Here is a 26,212-nt window from a genome sequence, read left to right as displayed (position 1 = left end):
ATATTCACATGAAGTTTGCCTGCCCTGACCTCAGCCTACACTGGAGTCCTACACTGGGGTCTCTTCAAAGTCAAATCTGTTGGTTGGAGCAGTGGTTTCACATCCACTGCTGTAACACTTCGTCAGAGCTTTCCACAATCTCACTCCTTTTACAGTAAAGTAAACCATTCAATGACTGTGTAACATTTTTTTCCCTTTTAATCCTAGTACACATCTTTTCATCTGCTTAAATATTAAAGGATCATTTGAAAGATTAATGTATTGACTACTGATATATTCCCAAATCGTAATGAGGTTGTCCATAAAATGTTATCTTTCTAAACTAAATAGATAAAAAAAAAAAAAAAAAATTGTCATGATAATCCACCCATGCCTTTATATATTTTGGTCAGCCATGTCCAAATCTACTCCAGTTCTTACTATGTCTTACATTGTTACATCTGTCTATATTCAGTTTCATATACGGTTTCACCAGTGATTTATACAATAGAGTTACACTGCAACTGAAACTTGCGGTAAAAATAAGACTGTGAAGCAACTGCAATTATTCACAGTGGTTGCACACAACAATATTTTTGGTCCACATCTGATTTGCCATCCTGCAAAAAAAATAAAAATAGAACGTGCCCTATTCTTGTCAAATTTGCAGACAAAAATAGGCATTTTTAACATAGGGCGGGATGTGTGGAACGGGAAAATGTGGGATGCACATGGCTGGTATCTGTATTTTGCAGATCCGCAATTTGCGGACTGCAAAATGAACATGGTAATGTGCATGGGGCCTTATCTGCCTGGCTTTTTGTCTCTCCACAGATTGCTGGAACCATAGGCGTTTCTATTCAAATAACCCATATAGTGCATTCCGCTTAGTCTAATATGCATGTTAACAGGGAATACTGGGACTCATATCCTATTTCTCGATACACCACTAAGGGTGACTGCACACAGTGCCAACTGCGAACAGATTGCTGCTAATTGCTGGGTTGCACCCATACTTGCCATTGTTTCAAATGGAAAGTACATGAGCCCATGGATGGGCGGCACTGCTTATGGGAACAGAGTAGACAGGGTTTCTAGCCCTGTATCAAATGTATCACAGGGCGGCTCATGCTGGATCATAGATGTGGTGTAAGGACAGACACTTTTGTCTAAGTTTATACAAAGTATTGGTTGGCTTAGTTTGAGACAGAATTTTATGCCAGAATTGTGGCACAAACTTGGCTCTAAATGTCACATATTAGGCCACACCACTGTCCTGCAAACCACACCTCTGTTCATGTAAGCAATGCTCATTTCCAGACAATTTCTCAAAACCTGAAGGAGTTAAAATACATCACATTTTGGCACAATGTTTTCAGACAACAGTATTGAGAAGGACTCATTGTCTGCTAAAGGGGATAGCTGAGATTTAGATATTGATGACCTATCCTCAGGATAGGTCATCAATATGAGATCGGTGGGAGGTCTCACCTCCAGGACCTCTGCTGATCAGCTGTATGAAGAGGTTTGCGGTGCTCCATGAGACATCACCATACATTGGTCTTGTGGCCTAGGCACAGCTCAGCCCCATTGAAGTGAGGATAGGGCATCAATATGTAAATCATGGATAGCTCCTGTCACTTAGGGGTTTATAAGGCCTTCTGGGTAGATTGGTGGCAAGATTATTGGTCTAATTATCCCATTCTTAAGAATGCTGATTTCATGTAAATATGCCAAGAATCAGTCAGATGAAGGAACAAATGCTTGTTTCATTGGGTGACAGCATAGTTGACATTTAAAATCCACAGCAGTAAACAGCCATTTTCCGCTGTCCAATCTGATATCAGAACGACACCAACAGCCTCTGATTGACTTTGACTGAAAAGACACCACCATGTGCACAGAAGTAGCATCTCAGAATGGCCTGGATAAGTCAAAGCGTTTTAAAGTTATCAGCACTTAAAGTGACACTGGTCAGATTTGCAAAAAATGGGCAAGACTTGCAAAAAGGCTTCTAAACACTTCCAAAAACCTCACTCAAAAACTTTATAAAGTTCAAAGTTGAGGAAATATGTAGGATGCAGGAACTCACCAGTTGGCAAACCTACACTCATGATAGATTTAGAAAGACTTGGGGCCCATGGAAGACATGGATGCAAAACAATTAGTACATCTCTCTCCTTGTCTCGCTATCCCCCATGATTGACTGTGACTTTCATATGGTTCTTTGGATAATGTGATGCTTTTTCATTATATTACATATATTGGGTTGATGTAGCTACACTTACAATACCTTGCAAATGTATAAAAGTATTACAGATATGTAAATGCTTTGAAAATAATGATAAAAAAAAAACAACAAAAAAAAACTCTTCTTAAAGGCTTGTAAAAACTCCTTTCTGAGCAGCAGATTATCCTGGAAGTACTCCCCATAAACAATGAATCTGTATGGAGACTATTGATCATTCCCAGGCGATTATTGAGAATGTTCCCTTTTTTTCTGACAACTTCCTGTGCATCGGCCCATGCAAAACCAGCCGTTAGTAAGTCAAGGCTTTTGTTTCAGATGACATATTGCAAATCAATCTTTGCCGTGATAAGTGACTTAAGTACCATTAACATGGGCCAATTCTCAGCCAGATGATCGCCAAGAACTGTTTATAGGAATGCTTGTTAGTGATTATCTATCTGGAGGTGTAAAGGTGACACCGATTACCCCATGAACGAGTGAAACGGATCATTCATACTGGCACAAAAATCATCGTTTGCCGGCAGCAGATCGTACTTGGTAAACAGCATCTGCTGGCGGCAAACAACGAGCCTGTAGGTGTAACGGGGCGTCGAAGGCGCACTCGGTCTCCCATCAGCCGTAGACCTGCTGCTTAGCTTCGGGAGCGAGGATCTGTGTTTGGCTTCGTTCCCGGGGCGGCTTTACTAGCTAGGAGGCTCCCTGCTCCTAGGTCTGCCTTGAGCGCCGGGCTGATAACTCGGTGCTTGACTCGTCCGTCTGTCGGTCATGTGACCCTGGCCACATCACATGACCCTCACTACCCACTATAAATACAGGCGGCCTGCTGGCTACAGGTTGCCTGTGATTTTCGTCTCTAGGGCTGTGTGTATTATTATTATTGCTTCCTACTTGACCTCTGGTATTGACCTTGTTTGTTTCCTGACCTCGCTTTGCCCGCTCTCTTGGTACCTACGCTATCTCTCGGATTTGACCTCGGCTCGTTCTCGGATTTCGTCTCCTGCCTCATCCCTTGTATTGACATGACCTCCCGGAACGACCTCAGCTAGTTGACCCGCCATTGCCTTTCCCATCACTGGGTACTGTTGTCTTATCTACATCCCTGTCTATCCGTTTGCCTTAGTCTTGTGTACCGCCTTCTGCCTTGGCTGTCTGCTCCTCTCCTTCTCTGTTCGCTCTGCTCTACACTTACGTAGGTCAGGGACCGTCGCCCAGTTGCGCCCCGTCACCTAGGGCGGGTGGTGCAAGTAGGCAGTTTAGGGGGTGCACTTCCTCTCTACCTTCCTTACCCGTGACAGTATTGGGACAAGTGATGGCATTAGGGATAGTTCCTCCCCATACTGTGGAGGAGATCACTGCATGTAAAGGCAGTGGTCTCCACTGACGAGCAGGCGATTGTCTCAAAATTGGCTCTTTAATATTAAAAAACAAACCTATTCATCACTATCTATTTTCTTTACTGGACACGAAAGGGTGGTACACGTTACTTTGTATCTGCTAAAAAAAAAGGGCAGTGACATTTTTTGTGGGAAAAGATGTCTTGTAGATGGAAAATTAACAAAAGTAGAAACATGAATCACAAATGTAGAGAAAAGGAAACAGCTGCACTCACCAAAAATATTTTTGCAGCTTTTATTGTATCCTCAATAAAACATGGGTGATGTGGATACAGCACAGCTGAAGTGTCTTTTTGCTGTGCTGTACCCGTATACCCAGTGTTTTATTGAGGATACAATAAAAACTGCAAAAAGATTTTTGGTGAGTGCCGCTGTTTCCTTTTCTCTACATTTGTGGTTTATGTAGTTGGGCTGAGCGCCACCAGTGAACATGTACTTCTGAACGCATGTTTTTCCTGTCAATCTATGAGAGTGCACTTTCGGCAGTGCCGACTGCCTTTCTACATGATTCTACATGAATGTAATAAATCTTGTATAGTTATGATTGAGTGTGAGAGGAGACCATGCAAAGTCAGACAGAGTATGAGATGGCATACAGCGGGCATCCTGTTACAACGCCGTATATATCAAACCGCGACCCCCCCGTATCGGCGATCGCCGAAAAACCGCAGGTCGATTCAGACCTGCGGTTTGCGGCTTTTACCTTATCCGGCGGGCAGCGGTGCCATCGGGTCCCCAAAAAAAATGTATAAAATGGAAAATCTGCCAAAAAAGTAAAATTTTGAAATTGTATCTCTATTTTCCATTAATTCTTGTGGAACACCTAAAGGGTTAGCAAAGTTTGTAAAATCAGTTTTGAATACCTTTACGGGTGTAGTTTAAAGAATGGGGTCATTTTTGGGTGGTTTCTATTATGTAAGCCTCACAAAGTGACTTCAGACCTGAACTGGTCCCTAAATATTGGGTTTTGAAAATGTCTGAAAAATTTCAAGATTTGCTTCTAAACTTCTAAGCCTTGTAACATCCCCAAAAAAAAAAAAAAAAAAAATGATCCAAACATGAAGTAGACATATGGGGAATGTAAAGTAATAACTATTTTTGGAGGTATTACTATGTATTATACAAGTAGAGAAATTGAAACTTGGAAATTTGCAATTCTCTAAAAATTTTGGGTAAATTTGGTATTTTTTTTTAGAAATAAAAATGATTTTTTTTTTTACTTCATTTTACCAGTGTCATGAAGTACAATATGTGACGAAAAAACAATCTCAGAATGGCCTGGATAAGTCAAAGCGTTTTAAAGTTATCAGCACTTAAAGTGACACTGGTCAGATTTGCAAAAAATGGGCAAGTCCTTAAGGTGAAATAGGGCTGAGTCCTTAACAGGTTAAAAAAAATAAGTGTGATGACGTTTTACATCTGGCCATCGCTATGTGGTTCATCACATGGTGCACTTCCTCTCTGGCATCATTGCATCATGGCTGGGGTGCGCCAAACACCTTTACCATCCTTTTCTACTATACATACACCTCTATTTTAGTTGAGGTGTGCCTCCTGACTAAGCTGTTACTAGCGAAACGTGTGTCTAGGCTGTCTTTACTCTTAGGGCTGTTTCACACGAGCGGATGCCGTGCGTGACATCCGCTCCGTGAATGACAGCCAAGACCCGATGCGGACAGCAGAAGTAGGGAGCATTAACATGATTGACAATGCTCCGTGCCTCTCTGTGATCTCTTTACTACGAAATCACAATGACAACTTTATCTCGCTGTGATTTTGTAGTAAAAAGATCAGAGGCACGGAGCATTATCAATCATGTTACTGCTCCGTGCTTCTGCTGTCCGCATCGGGTCTTGGCTGTCATTCACGGAGCGGATGTCACGCACGGCATCCGCTCGTGTGAAACAGCCCTTAGTCTTCAACTCTCTGAACCCTTGCCGATGACAATTTCTGGCCAGCACCAATTCAACACTATATCTAGTTCTGACATTGTTAAGGCTTGGATGGGCCTAGAAAAGAGGAGTATCCAATCCAAATAGGAAGTAATCTGACTGCTATTTCTGATTTATGTAATCCCAGCTGGGCTGGTGGTTTATTAGTCTAGTCTAGTGGAAACCCTGGTCAGAATCTCATCCCACAGTAGAATGTTCAGGTACTGGCCCAGACTGACCCTAATTCTATGATGTATTATACACATAAAGCTCGTTTAAATTGGCAGTCAATGTGTACCAGGTTTTTAATCCATTACACCAGACCTTTTATTGTATAACTTTTAGACTTTGTAGACAGTGGCATTAAGGCTTCCAATTTTACAAGATGACAGATACAGTACAAACCTTTATAATTCATTTCTCCCATTGGCTTGTAAGGGGTCCTGCGGCCATGTTTCTTTTTTTTTTTTTTTTCTATGACAAAATAACACAGGAAGCGACACTATTTTGAGTAAACTAACGCAATTGTGAACAGAGCAATCTGACAGGGTGGCAGGTAACAGACGTGCGGCGCAGAGGGGATGGAAGGAGAGTACCCTTTCACTAGGGAGAGGGAGGAGTGGTGACCCCTAACTCACCTAGCACTGGCACCTGGCTGCACTGAAATAAGCCCTAGGTAGTGATTAAGGCGATGGGAGCACTAGTCCTCATCACTGACATCTAGGGTAACAACAGGGAAAGGACAAACAACACTAACACCACATACAATCCCTGAAAGAAGACAAAAAAACAGGACACAACAAACAGGAGAGGATCGGAGATCCAACAGCACCAGTTCCAAGACCTCCACAGCAACTCCAACTCCACCAGAGGTCAGAATAGAGGATCTGGAAAAAAGGTCTATATCTGGCAACAAGGGAAGCAGAAAGGGAGAATATATAGTATCTACGAGTGGTTGACAGAGAACAGCTGAAAGGAAAAAAACTACAGAGCACTAAATGGGACAAAAAGGATCGCAAACCTAAGTAGGAAAACCTGGACCGGAACCCGTTCCCACCACAAGGTCATGGAGCGATCTCTCGAAACCGAGTGAGTAGCCACCCGCTGCGACCTACTGACCCCAGGCACAACAGGATAGATGATGACACCCTTGTGACAGTGGCCCTTAGATCTAGGCTGGGCTATGCACCCTTGTTAAAGATCATGGATCATCACTGCTTACTGGTTGTGTTTTGCTGATAAACTCAGTACTTACTCAATCGTGGTCACACAAAATGATGTATTACTGCCAACTAAGGCAATGACTATAAAAGAATATATAACCACACATACTGTATAAAAAGACAGGTGGACTGTTATAAACAAGCGTGCATAAGAACTACTTGTATATAAAGAGGAACTGTCACGTCTTCAACTGAACTAAAACTGGCAGCACACCTTGGCATAAGCATTTTCAATGGTTCCAGAGCTATTTTTCCGTTTCTTCTAGACCCACCCCACCCCGATTAATTGCAATAGGTGAAGTTAGTTTCGCTGCCTGAGACAAGTGAATTTCCATGTGGCCAGCCTCCATCATCCAGTTGTAATAGAACGTCACCTCCCCCATTGACGCCGAGTGGTGGAGACAACAAATATAATAGTTCACTATTATGGGGCGCCAAAACGAATTGCACCGACCAGCTAGCAGAAAAAGAACAGCGCTGGAACCAGTAAGGTATACTGCCGAATCCATGTCTGTGAGCACAGATCCGATTTAACACACCATACATCATGGTTAACAGTACAATAGCAATCACTGTAATACTAACACATTGGCAAAAAAAAAAATAAATAGGGTATACCACAACGCTAGGAGAGAAATAAAGGTAGAGTATATCAAGCCAAAAACGGGTTCTATTGTAGTTTACCAAACATGCCTGCATAGCTAGATCCATCTGCATCAAGAGTTAACGCTAGAAAACCGTACAACGCTTGTTTGCTGCACAAGATTCTTCAAGGATGTCTTATTTATGTAAGATGGGTCCCATGTCTGTTCTTAGTAACCGCTTCAATGTACATCTAGTTAAGAGTTGTTTATTTCTCGTGGTTGTGAATCATCCATCAGAACATATTCAGGAGGCTGTATCTTGTTATAGTTCTGTATAATTCAAGGACACACAGCTTAACCCTTACCCAGCGCTGTATGGAACCATCATGCTACTAAAAGAAGAACTACAGGCACAGACACCATCAAAGTGAATCATAATTTCACTTATTGCAAAATCTGAACCACTCCCTTTACTGCAGATAAACGTCAGCAATATACCTTAAGTAGATAGAGTGGTATGAAAAAAGTGATTAACTGCTCTAGTTTACAAGCGCACCGTCATCTAAAAACTACGGACCGGTTTTATAAAAATAAAAAAAATAAAACTTGAATTATAAGGCTAGTGCTACATGACAAAAAGTTGCGCACACAAAGAGCACAACTACACTGCAACATGTATCGCAGCAATGTCGCGCGACAATTTTTATAATGATCGTCTATGGATGGATTTTTTGCTACTGTCCTGTCGCAGCACGACACCATAGACTATTATAAAAGTTGTTGCGCGACATTGCTGCAAAAAAAAAAAATGTCGCGCAACACATGTCGTCGTGTAGCCCTAGCCTCAAAGTGAACAAGAGATTTTGCCCACTTGTCCACATCATTTGTCAGTCTGTAGGAATAAGGGTACTTTCACACCTGCATTAAAGTTTGCCGGTATCTAGTTCCGTCCTCGGGGTTCAATACCGGAAACAAACTGATCAGTTTCATCCTAATGCATTCTGAAGGGAGAGCATTCCGTTCAGGATGCATCAGTTCAGTCCCTCTTACGTTTTTTTTTTGGCTGGAGAAAATACCGCAGCATGCTGCAGTTTTCTCTCCGGCCAGAAATCCTGCCAGAATGCTGGATCCGGAATTAATTTCCATTGAAATGCATCAATGCCGGATCCTGCCCCACGTATTTCGGCAAGACGGATCCGTCTGCATGCGCAGACCTTTAAAAATGAGAAAATAAATAAATACCAGATCCGTTTTTCCGGATGACAACCAGAAAGACGGATCCGGTATTGCAATGCATTTGTGAGATGGATCCGCTTTGTGTTCCGGCGACCTAACTGCCTGCCGGAATCCTCTGCCGCAAGTGTGAAAGTACCCTAACAGCATGTTTCTGAAGAAAATAGTAAACTGCGAAGAACACATGGTTTAGGGAGTGCTTGGTCAAGGGGACAAGGTCTAATAATATTTGTTTCCTGCTGCAGACAGCACAGAGGGGAGAGGGTCCTGCTACAGACAGGTTCAATTTTACAGTTATACACAGCATACCGTAAAAGAAGATTTTGGGATGGAGATGCTGGAGACAGACGAGCGCGGTGCCTGGCTATCTCCAGTATTCCCATAGAAAATGAATGGAGTGGCAGGGCACATGCATTTCAATCTATGACTTTTAACCATTTGCATATAAATGGTTTTGAAAGGTCAACAGGAGAGCGGGAAAAGTTTCAGAAACCAATCATAAACGGTAAAATCTCAAATACAGAAAAATACATAAATCCAAAATAAAGAGACTTTTTAAATGTAGTTTTCAGAGATTTTGATACTGATGATTTATCATCAGGATAGGTCAATAGTATCTGATCGGGGTGGTCCGACACTCGGGACCCCTGCTGATCAGCAGTTTGAGAAGGCACCAACGCTCCTGTGAGTGGCGCTGCCTTCTCCGTGCTCACCAACACAGCGTCATACATTGTACAGGGCTGAGCGCAATACCAAGCACAGCTGCTATACAATGTATGGCGCTGTGCTTGGTAAGCTTTGAGAAGGCCACGGTGCTCACAGGAGCGCTGATGCCTTCTCAACAGGTGGTCAGCGGGGTTCCCGGCTGTCGGACCCCCACTGGTGAGCTACTGATGACCAATCCTGAGGATAGGTCATTTGTTTCAAAATCTCGTAAAAACTCCTTTAACATACGCCTGGATGATCCAACTTCAGAAGGGGTTGTGCCATGATTTAAACTTAACACGTATTATTTATCCTGTGGAAAAAAATATATATATTCAGAAGCAGTCCGACCACCGGGACACCTGCTGATCACAAGAAGGAGAGGTTGGGAAATAAGGCTACTTTCACACTAGCCTTTTTTACTGGATCCGGCAGGGTTCAGCAAAAACGCTTCCGTTACTGATAATACAACCTCTGCATCCGTTATGAACGGATCCGGTTGTATTATCTTTAACATAGCCAAGACGCATCCGTCATGAACTCCATTGAAAGTCAATAGAGGACGAATCCGTTTTCTATTGTGTCAGAGAAAACGGATCCGTCCCCATTGCCTTTCATTGGGGGTCATGCCGGATCCGTCTTGCTCCGCATCCCAGGACAGAAAGCAAACCACAGCATGCTCTCCAGTATGAGAATGGAATGCAGTTTGGAGCATTCCGTTCTGTTCTGTCACGCTTTGTCCCCATTGACAATCAATGGGGACAAAAGAGAAGCGTTTTTTTTCCGGTATTGGGACCCTATGACGGATCTCAATACGGGAAAATATTAACGTTAGTGTGAAAGTAACCTAAGGAGGCTTTACCAAGGGCAGATCATGTCAATCTAATCACACTGATTTCTTTGGCTAGGTCACAAAAAGTGTTGGCTGGAGGTGGTGCCATGCCTATTGCCTATCTAGATTTCGTCAAACTGTTTGATACAGTTAGACATAAAAAACGAATGGATGCATTTCTAAAATGTGCACTTAAAGGGAATATTCTGTTTGAGCTTATCCGCTATCCACAGAATTATCAGATCAGTCAAGATCTAGCCAGTGGGATCCCCACTGATCACGAGAACAGGGGCCCTGTACCCCCCAAATTGGGCAGCAGGTTGATCATGCACACTGTTGCCCCAATCCTTCTCTATGGGACTGCTGAAGATAGCAGAGTACAACGCTCACTACACCTGGCTGTTCCATAGAGAAGAACAGATAGCAGTGCAAACTTCCACTCCATTCATTTCCATGGTAAGGGGCCCCTGTTCTTGCGATCCTGTGAATAGGGAATAACTTTGTCTAACTGGAATACCCCTTTAATCCTTTGATAGTCAACTGGTTTCCAACTTGGCTAAAAGATAGATAATCAGTGTTTTGAAATCTGAAGAGAGAATAGTTACAAGTGGTGTACCACAAAAGTCAGTTTTGGGCATTATAATTTTTATTTTTTAAATAGAAGAAGGTTTGGTAAGGTAGGTTTGCCTGTTTGCAGATGTGTATGGTTTATATTATTGGAGGTGTCTGTGACACCAAACATGATTTGTGCGGATGCGGTGCGATTTTCACGCTAGGGATGGGGACCCGATCATTATTATTTTCCCTTATAACATTGTTATAAGGACAAATAGCATTCTTAATACAGAATGCTTAGTAAAATAGGGCTGGAGGGGTTAAAAAAATATATAATAATGTAACTTACCTTAATCCACTTGTTCGGGCAGCCCGGCTTCTCTTCTGTCTTTGCTGTGCAGGAGGAAAAGGACCCGTGGTGACATCACTGTGCTCATCACATGGTCCATGGCGATGGATCATGTGACGGACCATGTGATGAGCGCAGTGACGTCACCATAGGTCCTTTTCTTCCTGCACAGCAAAGAAGAAAGAAAGAAGAGAAGCCCGGCTGCGCGAACAAGTGGATTAAGATTGACTTAAATTCTTTTTTCTTTTATTTTTTTTACCCCTCCAGCCCTATTTTACTATGCATTCTGTATTACAAATGCTAATATTTTCCCTTATAACCATGTTATAAGTGAAAATAATAAAATCTATACAACACTTAACCCATGTTTGGGTACCAAACATGCCGATTTTTATCACGCGCGTGCAAAACGCATTAAAATGTTTTGCACTCGCGCAGAAAAATGGCACATTTTACAACGTCGCACCCGCATCTTATCCGGCCTAAATCCATGACGCCCGTGTGAAAGAGGCCTAAGAAGCAATGTAAGAAAATATTACTTTAATACAACGCCATTAGTAACAGAAGTCCACCCACATTTGAAATTTCAGTTGAGATAATACTTCTTTCAGTTACTCAGCTGTCAAGGCAAACTGTATGTCTACAGAAATGGTCAAAGTGCTTAGCAGAGACTTGTTCATTCACGGCACAACAGGTACCAGAGCCAGGTCGCTACATACTATGCATATTTAAAATGTTTTAAAAATAATTTTGTTGTTCATTACCTTAAAGACCTGTAACCACAAAATGCAGTGCAATCTGCAGGCAGTTTGTTATAGAGCAGGAAGATCTGAACAGACTAATATATAGTTTTGTGGAAAACGCTACAGTAAAAGTTGTCATTAATACATTTGTATCTCTGCTCTTTCTGACTTCAGCTGTACACAGGGGAGGTGTTATCAGTGATTGATATCATTCTCTGTGTAAGGCCGAATGCACACGGCCGTTTTTCACGGCCGTGAGCGGTCCATGGAACCGCGGCCTGGATTCCTGCTGAGAGCAGGAGCGCACGGCGTCATTGGTTGCTATGACGCCGTGCGCTCCCTGCTGCCGCCACAGTACAGTAATACACTGGTATAGATCATACCAGTGTATTACTGTATTGCAGTGGCAGCAGGGAGCGCACGGCGTCATAGCAACCAATGACGCTGTGTGCTCCTGCTCTCAGCAGGAATCCAGGCCGCGGTTCCACGGACCGCTCACGGCCGTGAAAAACGGCCGTGTGCATTCGGCCTAAGTGTGTGTACAGAGATAGCTGTCAGGCACTGATAGTTGTACACAGGGGAGATGTTATTAGTGATCAATAGCATACTCTGTGTAAGTGTGCATACATAGATAGCGGTCACTGATAGTTGTGCACAGGAAAGGTGTTATCAGTGATTGATAGCATTCTATTAATGTTGATCGAGCACCGTAGTGCTCGGGCCGAACACATCGGGATGTTTGGGTGCTCGACCGAGCACCTGAGTATAATTGAAGCAAATAGGAGAACCGAGCATTAAACCAGGTACACCCTGCTCTGAAGAGGGGAGGGTGCCTGGTTCATAGGAAAATGTCAGAAATTGATAGAAACACCACCGAAATGGTTTTGGAACAGCATGGGGAGAATGTCTGGATGCATCTTGTACTCGCAGGTTGCTGCTGGGAATGATGTTCTCTGTACACAACTTTTACAGACTGACAATAATACGCACAAAACCGAAGATTTTTTTTAAAATTATTTTAGAGGAAAAATTGATAGGAACCATTATTTCCTGTATATTTACTTGTATATAAAAAGTGATGCCAAAGATTACAAGGAAGAGGCACTCTGAAACAACCTGTATATCACATAAAGGAGGGCCCCATTCACATTGTGGTACAATTGTTCATGTAGTTGGGACTCCTATACTCATAAAGCCTATGCACTAAGTTAAAGGGCTGCCAAAAATTACAAGGAACTGGCACTCCAATACACCCTTTGTTACACATAAAGGAGGGCATCATACACAGCCTTGAAAAATTATGATTGATGGCCTGCTAGTGACCCCCAAACATTTGGAGCAAGGGCCTGCGGATCTGACCATCTAAAACATTATGCCGCTTTGGTGACTCTAGATAACCTGGGGACGATAGCACGTCTCCGTGACAGCGACGATCCATTAGGATGTCTGCCCCTATCAACGTTCGATGTTATTTTCAGCCCAAACCATGTAAACCACGGGTAATGGGGGAATCATTATTCGATTCCGGAGAGGGGGAGTCTGAGAAACAGCTACAGCTACCACATCCAAGCAAGGCAGCATGCGCGCAAATTACCTATTAGGTATAATTAGGTGCAGGCATGCAGGTGAGCTGGCCCTGTAAAAGATTTTAGGTGCGGGCCTGCTGGTGATCTGACCCTGTAAAAGATTGTAGGTGAAGGCCTGTTGGTGAGCTAACCCTGTAAAAAAATTATATGTGAGAGCCTGTTGGTGAGCTGACCCTGTAAAAGATTTTAGGTGCAGGCTTGCTGGTGAGCTGACCCTGTAAAAGATTTTATGTGCGGGCCTGCAGGTGAGCTGACCCTCTAAAAAATAAAATGTGAGGGCCTTTAGGTGAACTGACCCTGTAAAAGATTTGAGGTGCGGGCCTCTGGTGAGCTGACCCTGTAATGTCCGAGCTTGCCGAGCTCCAAAGCTGCCACCAAGTTACGGCCATTATCGGACACAACCATGCCTGGTTCTAGGTTGAGTGGCGAGAGCCACAGCTTAGTCTGCTGGTCTCTTATCCCCTGCCACAGCTCTGCAGCGGTGTGCTGTTCTTCCCCTAAGCATATCAGCTTTAGCACAGTCTGTTGCTGCTTCCCCACTGCAGTGCTACACTGCTTCCAGCTAGAAACTGATGACTGACTGGTGCTGCACGTGGATAATTCGGAGGTGGAAGTGGAGGAGGAGGCGGAGGAGGAGAAGTGGGGGTTGGAGCCACTAACATAGGTGGCCGAATGCACTTGTCCATGTGTCCTTGGTTAAGTGGACCTTCCCAGTAACTGTGTTGGTCAGGGCACGTGTGATGTTACGGGACACATGTTGGTGTAAGGCGGGCACGGCACACCGTGATAAATAATGGCGGCTGGGGACTGCATAACATTTGTATGCTGCGCTGGGACACGGAAGTGGATGTGGTCGTTGATGGTGCTTGTGAAGGTCCAGGTGCAGGGCGGGATGCATCCGGGGCTGCACCTTTGACAGGGGATTGGCCAGCACGTAACACAGCAGAAGAGGAGGCAGTGGTGTGACCCACAGACACAGATTGTGGACCCAGGCGTTCGTCCCACTTATTATGGTGCTTGGATGCCATGTGGCGGATCATGCTGATTGTAGCGAGTTAGAGGCAAGGGAGATTGCCGCAAGGGGTTGTCCCGTGGAACAGTTGCGGGCCTGTGTGGTATGGCCCGCCTTCTCCCTTTTGCCACCCCACTGCCTCTTCCAGTCTGTTGCGATGCTGCAGATCCCTTTCCCTCTGTACTGCTGTCCTTGCTCGGCTTTCCACCTTCCCAGGTTGGACCGGTGACCTCATCGTCCACCACCTCCTCTTCCACTTCCTCACTCTGATCATCCTCCTGATTTGTTGACCTAACCACAACCTCAGTGATTGACAACTGTGTCTCATCCTCTTCATCAACCTCTTGAGACAGTAATTGCGGTTGACTCATTGGCAACTGTGCGTCATCATTATCCACCTCATTAAACACTAATTGCCGTTCCCCACCGTCATGTTCTTGTAACTGTGGATGTTCAAGAGGTTGGGAATCAGGGCACATGATCTCATGTCCCTCTTCGAGCGTGCTTGGCGAGAGGGCCAAATCAAGTAATGGCTATAAAAAGAGGTCCTCGGAATATGCAGGTGTGGGATCACTCGTTTTATTAAAATTTTTTACAAAGGTATTTGTGATGAGGAAACATTATACAGGACAGGTACCACAGGAAATGTCACAGTTCGCAGTGTCTACAGAAAAAGTGTACTGGATGTCACAGATATTTTAGGGATGCGCACAATTTACACAAGAGATGTGGCGCGAATAATTTTACTGTCCGCAGCGGCCTTTTACACAGTATTTTGCGCAGGATGCGCTAAAATATATATTGCTGCTGTCACACACAATAGTCCTTACAAGGACTTTTGAGTCTATGAAACGTTTTTGTAGAAAAATTAAATTCAATTAAACTCCCTACACTCTCTGTCCCTTCCTATGCTCAGCTCTCCCTGACTTAAAATGAGCCTAACACGTGTCATCAGGTGCTATATAGCACCTGATGGCGCGTTCCGGCCAGCCAATCACCGTAATGCCAGTAGCCAACATGGCTACTGGCATTACAGTGAGGGCAGTACTTACCTGCACGTATACTGGCTGCTTAGCAGCCGCGAAACGCGCGGGCAGGAGACTGGAGCATTGCGCTCGAGCACATGCGGTACTCGGCCGAGTACCGCCATGTGCCGAGCATAGCGATGCTCAAGCCGAACTGGTAGTCGGTTGAGCATGCTCGCTCAACACTACATTCTATGTGTAAGTGTGTATACAGAGATAGCTGTCACTGATAGCTGTACAAGGGGTAGGTGTTATCAGTGACCGATAGCATTTTCTACATAAGTTGATAACTCCATATGCCACCATACTGGTAAAAAGAGCAGATTTTTCCCTAAAAGGGTTGTCTACTTTGGACAATCCTTTATCGGTCAATATGAAGAACTGAATACATTTCCATAAAAAAACTTTTCTGATTTATAATGATATCATGTTAGAGCAAAACTGAAATGTAAACTTCTGTGGTTTCCCTGTTACCGGTGAATAGTGCATTTCGGGATGACATTTACACTGTATGAACTGAACTTTTGTGTCTCGTGACTTACAGATTTCAGGGGCCAGAATAATATTTTGACAGTGAATTTGGGTGGGTACAGAAAAAACAAACACTACCAAAGCAATATAAGACAAGTAAACAACTGAGGAACGTTGTAATTATTTTATGTGGATTTTTAAATAACATGTTTCCTTACCTTGGTTTATGATGCGAGAGAGGGGAGGGAAGCATGCGGGATGGAGCTGTTGGTGTCTGAACACTCGGCTCAGCTCGTACTGCACACCCGGAAGAGCCTGTACACTCTCCTATATAACTAATACATATCTACAGCTGCCTAAGGATAGATTTTTTACTTAAGGATATATAAGCTTTAACAAGCGCCAGTGAAGAGAAACAATGGCTGAGGGAAATACAGTATATCCCAGTATTTCTCAACCTTTCCAAGCCCAGTGCTCCCTAGTGACAAGAATCTGTTACATAAGAGCTGTAAAACAAACAGGTTATTGTCATTACCACACTTTTAAAATTATAAATATATCATTCAACCGTTAAAAAAAATAATCTATGTTTATGGATTATTTTAAGATAGAACAGATGAAGTCACAGGCACTTGAACTTGTGTTCAAATTTCTTTAAAATCTTCCATTTTACCTTGGAGACAATTTATAAAAATTGCTGCCTTTACTCCCCTCAAATACACAATAATCACAGTTGTAGAAGGGCACATCCTCACCCACAATGTGGTACAATTAGAAAAGTACTTCAATACTAAAAAAGCCTTCAAGGCCTTCAATGATACCCAGCCCAATACAAACCCAAGACCCCCTGTATACAGACCCCAGACCAGACTCTTCCTGTTTATAGACCTCTGACCAGACTTTGCCCTCTTTACAAGACCCAATACTAGATTTCCACCTGCTTACAGACTCGTCTAGAGCCCCCCCCCCCCCCCCCCATTTACAGACCCCAAACCAGACTCCTCCATGTTTACAAGACCCCAAATCAGACTCCCTTGTTTAGAACATGACATCAGACTCCTGTCTACATAGCCCACACCAGACTCCACCCTGTTTACAGACCCCCAGACAACACTCCTCCATGTTTACAAGAGCCCAGACTCCCTCCTGTAAGACCTGAAACCAGACTACCCCCACCAGGCCCCCACATTTACAGACCTCACGTCACGTCATTTACAAACCCCAGAATAGACTCCACTGAGAGCAGAGGGAAGTGCATGACTGGGTAAAGGTGAGTGTGTGGGTCGTCCGGGAGAATTGTCAGCTCTTCTATGAATCTCCTTCACATTCTGGGAGAGTTGGCAAGTCTGACTATGAGGAACATTCATGCAATATGTGGCACAATTAATTAGGCACATTAATTTCAAGATTGTGTTATGCAACATGATGAGTGAGGTACATTCAGTATGGCTCTTATATATGAAGCCCAATAAATAAGGCACACTCCCTGTGAAGCGTATTCAGAAATCTGGAACAGGTGTTAAGACCTGGCACCGAGGACAATATATTCAACTACCTCTGCCCAGAAACCATGCCAGACATACTGCGCTAATATTCTTCTTCATTATAGTGTGGCCGATGTCACTGTGCCTCTGATGCTGGTCTGCATTATCTTAATGCACTATTATAGAAAAATATTAGCTCGGTATCGCTCTAGCATCTCCATGGTTTCTGGATACGGGTAATCACATGCACTGTCCACAGCTGACAGTCCTGGAATCTGTCCAAGCTTTATCTGCCTATGCCCAAGGGGTCTCCCACCCAAAAACATGGGCTCTTGACATGAACCATTCACCTGACAAAAGAGGACACTGGACCACCCTAAGGACACCCAGTTTGTGCCTGGGGACAGAGCACTGCAGAACCCCCGGCCTCCGGTGGCAGGACAATGGGAGGTACAAAGGACGTACAGGAGCTAGATGTGGGGCCAGTCTTGTTTTCGCTCCTGACATACCCACTTGTGTTGCAGTATGTATTCCCTATGGTACACGCTCCACAGTTTGAGAACCACTGATCTATACTGTGGACATTGAGTATGGTACACCAGTATTTAATTTATCTGATACATTTTTTTCCCCTTATACCAAAAGAGCTTTAGTTTTTGGGCCTGTAGCACGACTTTTAATACAACTTTAGGCAAACATTTGTATACAATATTTTTAAATGTGAGTCTGGAGCATGTGTGTATCTGGAGCATACATTCAGCAAAACGTTTCAAACTGTCCCCCAGAATGGACTGCCGCTACTGAGCCTCGTCTTATTTGTATTTCCAGTCTAAACTCCACCAAAAGTGTATATTTTTGCAGCTGCCACAGCTTTCTTCACAGTTAGTAGCATTTAGTCGTCGATAATTGTTCGTAAAAGACAACTTATGGCTAAGACTACTTTTACACTAGCGTTTCAACCTTCCAGTATTGAGATCCGTCATAGGGTCTCAATACCGGTAAAAACGCTTCAGTTTTGTCCCCATTCATTGTCAATGGGGACAAAACGTAACTTGAACAGAACGGAATGCTCCAAAATGCATTCTGTTCCGTTTGGTTGCGTTCCCAGACCGGAGGGCAAACATCAGCAAGCTTTTCTTTCCGTCATGGGATGCGGAGCAAGACGGATCTGTCATGACCCACAATGTAAGTCAATGGGACGGATCCGTTTAACTCTGACACAATAGAAAATGGATCTGTCCTCCACTGACTTTCAATGGAGTTCATGACAGATCCGTCTTGGCAATGTTAAAGATAATACTACCGGATCCGTTCATAACGGATACAGACGATTGTATTATCAGTAATGGAAGCGTTTTTGCTGAACCCTGCCGGATCTAGCAAAAACGCTAGTGTGAAAGTAGCCTTATTTATCATAGGCGGTGAAAGATTGATTGGAGTGCAAACTACACACTGCAGTCTATTGATGATTATGTTGGCAATAACTATATAACTAGGGCAGAGGACAAGATACGGTGCTCATAAAAGAGACTGCAGATACTTGTACATGACAAGCAATGGAATGTGAAGCAACACTGCCGCCTACAAAAGAATAACAGGAAGGTTGCTGAATGACGCATTCAGAGGTTTTGCAATTGTGTTACAGCAACTTTAAAGAGCATCTTCATATCTACATACATATCCAATGACTAGCGCCACGTAACATTTCTGTCTTTCCCTAGTATATTAACAGGTCATTGTTAAGCTGTGTTCAGACTGCCATTGGAACCTCAGGTTACATAGGAAGAACAGCACTGGACACTGTGGCTGAATGAATCATAAGGCAATGGGATTGTTGGGCACGAGGGGCTTTATCATGTGGTGGACCTGCTGCTTCTGTCCTGGTCTCTGTTTATAATGAAACCCATGATGGTAGTGTAAAAAAAAACTCCTAGCAAACAAAATGTAGGAAGCAGCTGCACAAAAATGATGGTCATTTATTATCCTGAAATATGGCTATATTGGTAGTGGTATGTATAAAAATGACAGACTATTTCTGACCGGACGTTTCGGTCACGGTGGACCTTCATCAGCGGTCATGTTATCTGTAAAGTGGGTGGAGGTATTCCTGGGCGCTGGATGCACAAAAGTGGGCATGACATGGGCAGGGAAGGTGGAGTGGGAGGTAAATGGGCCAGCAGGGCCGTACCAACGCGTAGAAAATGGTCTAAACATAAGACAGCTCGGAAGTTGTCTTTACATTTAGAGCTGCACCAAAGTTATGTAGAGGCCTGCGCCTCTTCATAACTTCCGTGGATACACTGACAGATATAGGGGTTATTAAGACCGGCGTCTAAAGCGCCGGTCTTAATAAATTACTCCCTATATCTGCTCGAGGGCAGTTTGAGATACTTCTGTGGGAATGCTGGTAGTTGTAGTTTTAGAACAGATGGAAAACCATAGGTTGGAGTAAACAAGCCAACACCGCATTTTACTGGAAGCCACTCTGTGCAGCCAAGGATCTCACGTTACTTCTCAGTCAGTCTCATAAAAATGGTATGGGACACGTTCCAACCACCTAATGCATGGACTCTGCGATTGAAGCTTATTCCAAAAGTATGGACTTGTAGATGAACTGGGAATTTGTTTCTTGTCACGCGTACGTCTATGGAATTTTGCTAATACAAATAAGAATTTTGCACTGTGCATCCATTTTATGAAAACTCAACCATATGTTGGGGACACTATTGTATGACTTAAAAGCTATGGAGACCTTTGAGGGAATTGTACTTATTTTGGGCTAAAAATTATTTTTTCAACTAGCGTTTATTGAAAATTTTCAGCCACTTTCCCAGTATAATGATGTAATCTGTGTATTTACAGAGAAGCAAGTTCTGTGTTTAAACTGAATCCAGTCAACTGACAGCTCATGTGAATCGTTTATCTGCTTCTCCTGAAACTCATAAACACTTATTTAGGCCATAGTCTTATCAATGTGACAAGAATTGAAGTGTAACTGGACTCCCCAGTGATTAGTGACAATGAAAAATGCATTTTTGATTGGTCTCCTGAACCCAGTATTACATTGAAATTAGTACAAAGGGATTGTTAAAACCTATATTTGAATAAAACCAAACCTTACTCACTATCTGTAGTCATTCAGCAATCAACAACAGTTGGGGTTCTGTAGCGTCTTAACTGGAAGTGGTTCCTGCGCTGCTGTGTTCCTGCATACAAAAAAACATATATCAGACATATATCAGACACAGCGCCTAATCATGTCAGATACGGTGCCCACTTATGTCAATGTAAGTGACCAGTGTCAAATAAAGTGTATCTCCAGCAAAAGAGGGCAATGATGCGGTAAACGAACCATCCAATATGTGTACATTCAAAAAAAAAAAACAACTGTTAATGGCAAATGGTGTGTTCAATGGGCTAAAGGGGTTATACCATGATTAATGTAAAATAGGAACATTCAGACATCATATAAAACAAGATAATATTTTCCTAACAAAGCTAGAACCAGCCCTGTCCCTCACATGGATCCACAGATCTCCCCGTTCATTGCTCTGCTAGATTTATATCAAGCTGACAGTTCAAGGGGAGTGTCCTTTCTGCTGCAGCTCTCCCTATCACAGCTGAAGAGGCAGATGAAGGAGGAAATTGGCCTACTCAGTGAGCTGGACAAAGAAATAAGAAAAAAAAACAAAAGAAAAAAAACAAAAGCAGGTGGTGCTATACAGGTACATTTTATTTAATAACTCCGTGGCTGTACTAAATTTTTAATTACATGCAATTACAAAAAATTTGACAACTGCTGAATATTTTTTGTGGGACAACCCCCTTTAAGTTGTGTCATCTATAAAACAGTAGCAAAAAAGCCTAAGGCAAAGTATCTGGAATGCTCACTAACATCTCAACATTTTTTTATTTATTTTTTACAGTATTGGATCATTTTCCTCAATAAATAAATTACCAAGTCTAATATTTTTAGGACTTTTGTGAAAAGTTTGTTGTTTTAGGTCAAATGTATGCGGAAATAAAGAAAATTCTGAAGGGTTCACAAGTATTTAATCACCAATGAACTTTTCCCACATGTAATAACAATTCTGGAGCATCTATTTGTACGATTCTATGTTGTGCCGATCCTTTATTATCCTGCCAGAAGTTATGAATTACTAGCAACTTGCAATGAAGGTCCAGCTGGGTGTTTCCAGTTGGGGATGTGTCCCTGTGCAGTTTGACATTATCCAATCAGTGCTGTCAGTGTTTGATTGTGCAGGGACACCCCCCCAGTTGACAGAACCCAGATGGATCTTGATTGGAAACTGCTAGTAAGTCATTGCTAACGTGTAGCAGGAATGATGTAGGAATGGCACATCATAGAGTCATAAAAGCTGATGCTCCAGAATTCTTCTGGGGAATACAAGTAGTCACTAAAGCAGTCATGTCAGGAGAGGTGACGGGTCCTCTTTAATGCCAGTTTTTGTGCAAAAGCTATCTCAGTTTTGATTCCTAAGAAAAAGCTATTATGGAAAACTGCAAACAAAAAAGCAGCATGGCCAAAAACATTTGTCACCAGATTGTGTGAACATCTTTATTTATAATCACATTTATAACAATGTAGTCACTGCAGTGGCAAAACTGCCATGTCCGATTTCCCCCAAGGGCAGGGATCAGCAACCTCCGGCACTCCAGATGTTCTGAAACTACAATTCACAGAATCCTCTTTTCACTTCTGTGGGCATTACAAGAATAGCCGAGTAGATTTGCATGCTGAGAGTTGTAGTTTCACAACAGCTGAAGTGCCGAAGGTTTCTGATCTCTGCCCTAGGGAATTCTACCTCTAGTGGAGTATCACAAATTTAGGCTTTCTGATGCCGTTTTTGAAGCCAAAATCATAATTGGTGGATACTGTACTATATACTGTAGCTCAGCTATTTGCCAGTCTCATAAATATCACTACCTCAGTGATAAATAACATTACCTTGGCCTTTGGCCAACGTAACAACATGATGCGTGTCAAAGTTCACAACAGTGTAAGGGTTTGAAGGGAAAGTCTACATTTCTCTACCGTATCTTTGGATATGTTCTACAGAACTTTGTCCCTCAAATATTGGGCAGTGGCGCTCAGAAGAGCCAAAAACCACTTTGCCACCGATAAGTGAGAATTTCCAACACAGGGGGGATCTATTAATGCTTCTACACCGATCTCTGGAGCATAAAAGTCACAGATTTTGGAGCAGAACTCCATTTGTGACAAGATTTGCAACTTTACACCACACTTGCCACTTTTCTAAAAATGAATGGGAGGACACGAGGCTTACGAAGCTCGACAAACTTAACAGTACTTGCTCCAGAAAACTGGCATCAATTACACTATAAATTGACAGCAGCTTCTTGCTGGCATAGACTTCATGTTCTGATGCCCCTGCACCAAATTTTCTAAGAGGGATTTTTATTAAGACTGACATAAGAAATTAGTCCTTATAGGGTCTTCCAGGGCTTAGAATAAGTTATCAATATCAGATCGTCAGGAGTCCAGATTTTGGTGGAACCACACTGATCCGTCAACGGTGGCCTTTTTTGTGTCTACAGTCTGTATTTTTTTATGGGTCCATATTTATTTAGACATTTGGAGTAATTTAGGTATTATGGTCTGGAGTCAATTATTTGAAGGGCTATGGGGGGTCTGTGTTTGGGGGGTTGTGAGAGTCGGTATTTTATTAGGGTGTCTGTATGCATTTTTAGGTTCTGTATATTTTTTGTGGATCTGGTCAAGAGTCTGTATTTAGAGGATCTGATCTAGTGTATGAATGGTGAATTTTGGCTTTTTACTGCAGTCGCAACATTTTGACATTCTGTAATTTAAAGGCATTTGTCCTGTTTCAGGGGGAAACTAGACAACCCCTGGGATTCACCTGAGATAAAGAACCGGTAAGTACCTACCCAAAAGATCCTGCTCCATCACTCCAGTTTTCCTGGCCGGGCTCTATTTACCCCTCTGCAGGGGTGTCTGGTTTCTAAACTTAACTGTGCTGAACTTACAAACTTACAGTGCCATAAATACCTGTAAACAACTACATTCAGAGTTTGGGTAAAACCTGCGGTGATTTAAAGGAACTAAGCAGACTGATATGTATTTTTGTGGGAAAAATTTAACCTGTAATTTATACACTATATCCCTGTGAGGAATTGTTATCAGTGATTGATAGCCTTCTCTGTGTAAGTGTGTATAGAGAGGTATCTGTTAGTCACTGATAGCTGTACACGGGGGAGATGTTATCAGTGATTGGCAGCATTCTCTGTGTAAGTGTATATACAGAGAGAGCTATCAGTCACTGATAACTGTACACGGGGAGATGTTATCAGTGATTGACAGCATTCTCTGTGTAAGTGTATATAGAGAGATAGCTGTCAGTCACTGATAACTGTACACAGGGAGGTGTTATCAGTGATTGATAGCATTCTCTGTGTAAGTATGTATACAGAGATAGATGTCAGTCACTGATAACTGTACACAGGGAGGTGTTATCAGTGATTGATAGCATTCTCTGTGTAAGTGTGTATACAGAGAGAGATATCAGTCACTGATAACTGTACACAAGAGAGGTGTTATCAGTTATTGATAGCATTCTCTGTGCAAGTGTGTATACAGAGATAGCTATCAGTTACTGACCGCTGTACACAGGGGAGGTCTTATCAGTAACTGATAGCTATGCCTGACAGCTATCTGTCTATATACACTTACACAGGGAATGCTAACACCTCCTCCGTCAACAATGAAATCAGAAATAGTAGAGGTTTAAATGTAAAAATGACAAGTTTTGCTGAATCTTTCCCTACAAAAATAAATATCAATCTGTTTAGCTCTTCCAGCTCTACACCATGCTCCCTGCAGATTGAATTGCATTTCGTGGAGACAAGTCTTCTTTAAGTTCAGCTCAGGTAAAAATGCTCCTATATTACAGGAGTACTAAAGCAGACTTAGGCTATTTCCTCCTAAATCAAAGCCCTCCCCTGAAGTGTAGATGAGTGGTACAACCTTTTAAAATATGACTGTGTTTTCAGGTAGCCCGCATTGCATTCCTGGTTTCCAACAGCAAAACAATCCCTGAGAACACAGTGTTGTAGTACTGCAGCTCGGCATTAACAGGCAGCTTTATTAGAACATGTTTCTGTACTAAACTCTAAAACTAGTGTTTCAATACAAATAATATGTTATATATATTAATTTATGGCAATTTATCATCCTATTCTGTAGAGCACGGCATATAGTCAGTGATGCAAACTATGAAACAAGGGTCCCTGAGAGGTGCAGTGTTACTGAATAGTATTAAACAACAGTCATAGGACAGTAGATACAATTTACTTGAAAGGAGAGAGCCCTGAGGCAAATAACCAAATCCAAAATGCCAATGGAATCTATGCAGCTATTAGGCTACAATCGTACACAGCATTAAAAAAAAAAAAAAAAAAAAAAAAAAAAAAAAAGGGGGCGCCTTTACACAGGGAAATCCCAATAATTGCCACGCTCATTCACTTGTGTAAAGGGGCCTTTAGACCGACTGATCAATACGAAAGCTAGAAAGTGATGCCATTTGTGACATAAACCTATGCCTGCTCATAACAGACATATACTTCACTTTCTGACTGTTAAGACTTCCCAGTCCGCTCCGTACAGCACATATACTCAGAGGTATGCACCTACTGACTGACTCCAGCAATCTTTTTTTCAGGCTGGAGTATAAATGTGCTCTACTACCTATGTTTTTTGTTTTGTTTTGCCTCCAGATGATTGGGGTTAAGATTGTTTACCCTTGCCTTTTTGCATGGAGTGTTCTTCAGATCAACTTAATCATATTGTATATTTGCATATTTACTTTATGTGAAGAATTTATATATTGCTGCTCTGATTGATTTGTTTTTAGCCCTTTGATAGTATTAATTATTTTTATGGATATTTTGTAGATCCTAAATAATTATGGTATACACTTTGGATAATGGGAATTTGCACACATGCTTGAGAAAGGGGATGGATTCCCTCAGAACGTCGCAAGTAGGATCTAGCATGCTCTTCTCCATCTCCAACATCAACTCTGCTGTGATCCTTGCTGAAAATGGAGAAAAATAGCAAACACAATTTACTGTCATTTAACAGAGCAGGGGTAGGCAACCTTCTACATTCCAGGTGGTGTGAAACTACATCTCCCATCATGCACACCTGCTTGGCTGTTCTCTGAACTCCCACAGAAGTGAAAAGATCATGCTGGGAGTTGTAGTTTCACAACAGCTGGAGTGCTGAAGGTTGCTGATCCCTGTAATAGAGAATGGTGTAATTAGCAAATTTCTAAATAACTTAAAGGGTTTGTTCGAGTATAATACAAGTTGTAACGATGGGCAGCAATATATAACTGAACTAAGCAAGTTTTAGGTAAAAAAAAAAATATATATATTTCCTAATTCCCCTGGTTCTCTTCTGGCCCTTTGTTTACCTACAATAACAACAATCTCTGCCCCTCCCCCTGCTCTGCAAAGGGAGTGAATATAAGTGCTGCCCCGAGTGACAAGTCTGCCTGCTGGGAGACTCAGCAGCATGTTGTATGTGTAGGACTACAAGTCCTAGCTGTACAATGACACTGCTGATACACACAGGATCTTCTCCCTACCTGTTCTTGTGCAGAACTCCTCTAGTCTGTCAGCTCATGTGCCCGGCATTTGTCTCTTCACTGCCTGCAGCTACTCAGTAAAGCCTTCAGTCCTGAGTCTGTGCTCCTGAAGAGGTTAATCTTTCCTGAAGTATCCAGTGGGAGGGATCCACAGGGCAGAGAGCAGTAGCAGAAGGCAAAGCAGAGGGCGTGGCCAGCACAGTG

The 26,212-nt window shown here is 42.7% G+C and overlaps 1 protein-coding gene across 2 annotated transcripts in view; it reads right to left on the bottom strand.

Annotated features, from left to right (window-relative positions):
• VDR (vitamin D receptor) overlaps positions 1-26,212 on the bottom strand; it is a 170,162-nt gene that overhangs the window by 124,527 nt on the left and 19,423 nt on the right. The window contains exon 2 of one of the 2 annotated variants that reach the window (XM_044287611.1): positions 20,479-20,563. Coding sequence is in view for 1 of the 2 variants with exons in the window: in XM_044287610.1 (XP_044143545.1) it covers positions 20,483-20,495 (13 nt within the window). In the remaining variant the exon portion in view is untranslated. The remainder of the gene's footprint in view (positions 1-20,478; positions 20,564-26,212) is intronic. The other variant, XM_044287610.1, reaches the window with a different exon arrangement.

Source organism: Bufo gargarizans, chromosome 3, assembly GCF_014858855.1.
Source record: "Bufo gargarizans isolate SCDJY-AF-19 chromosome 3, ASM1485885v1, whole genome shotgun sequence".
In the NCBI taxonomy this organism is placed as follows: Eukaryota; Metazoa; Chordata; class Amphibia; order Anura; family Bufonidae; genus Bufo; species Bufo gargarizans.
Note: the sequence above shows the minus strand (reverse complement) of the source record. Positions and strands in the feature narration are given on the sequence as shown.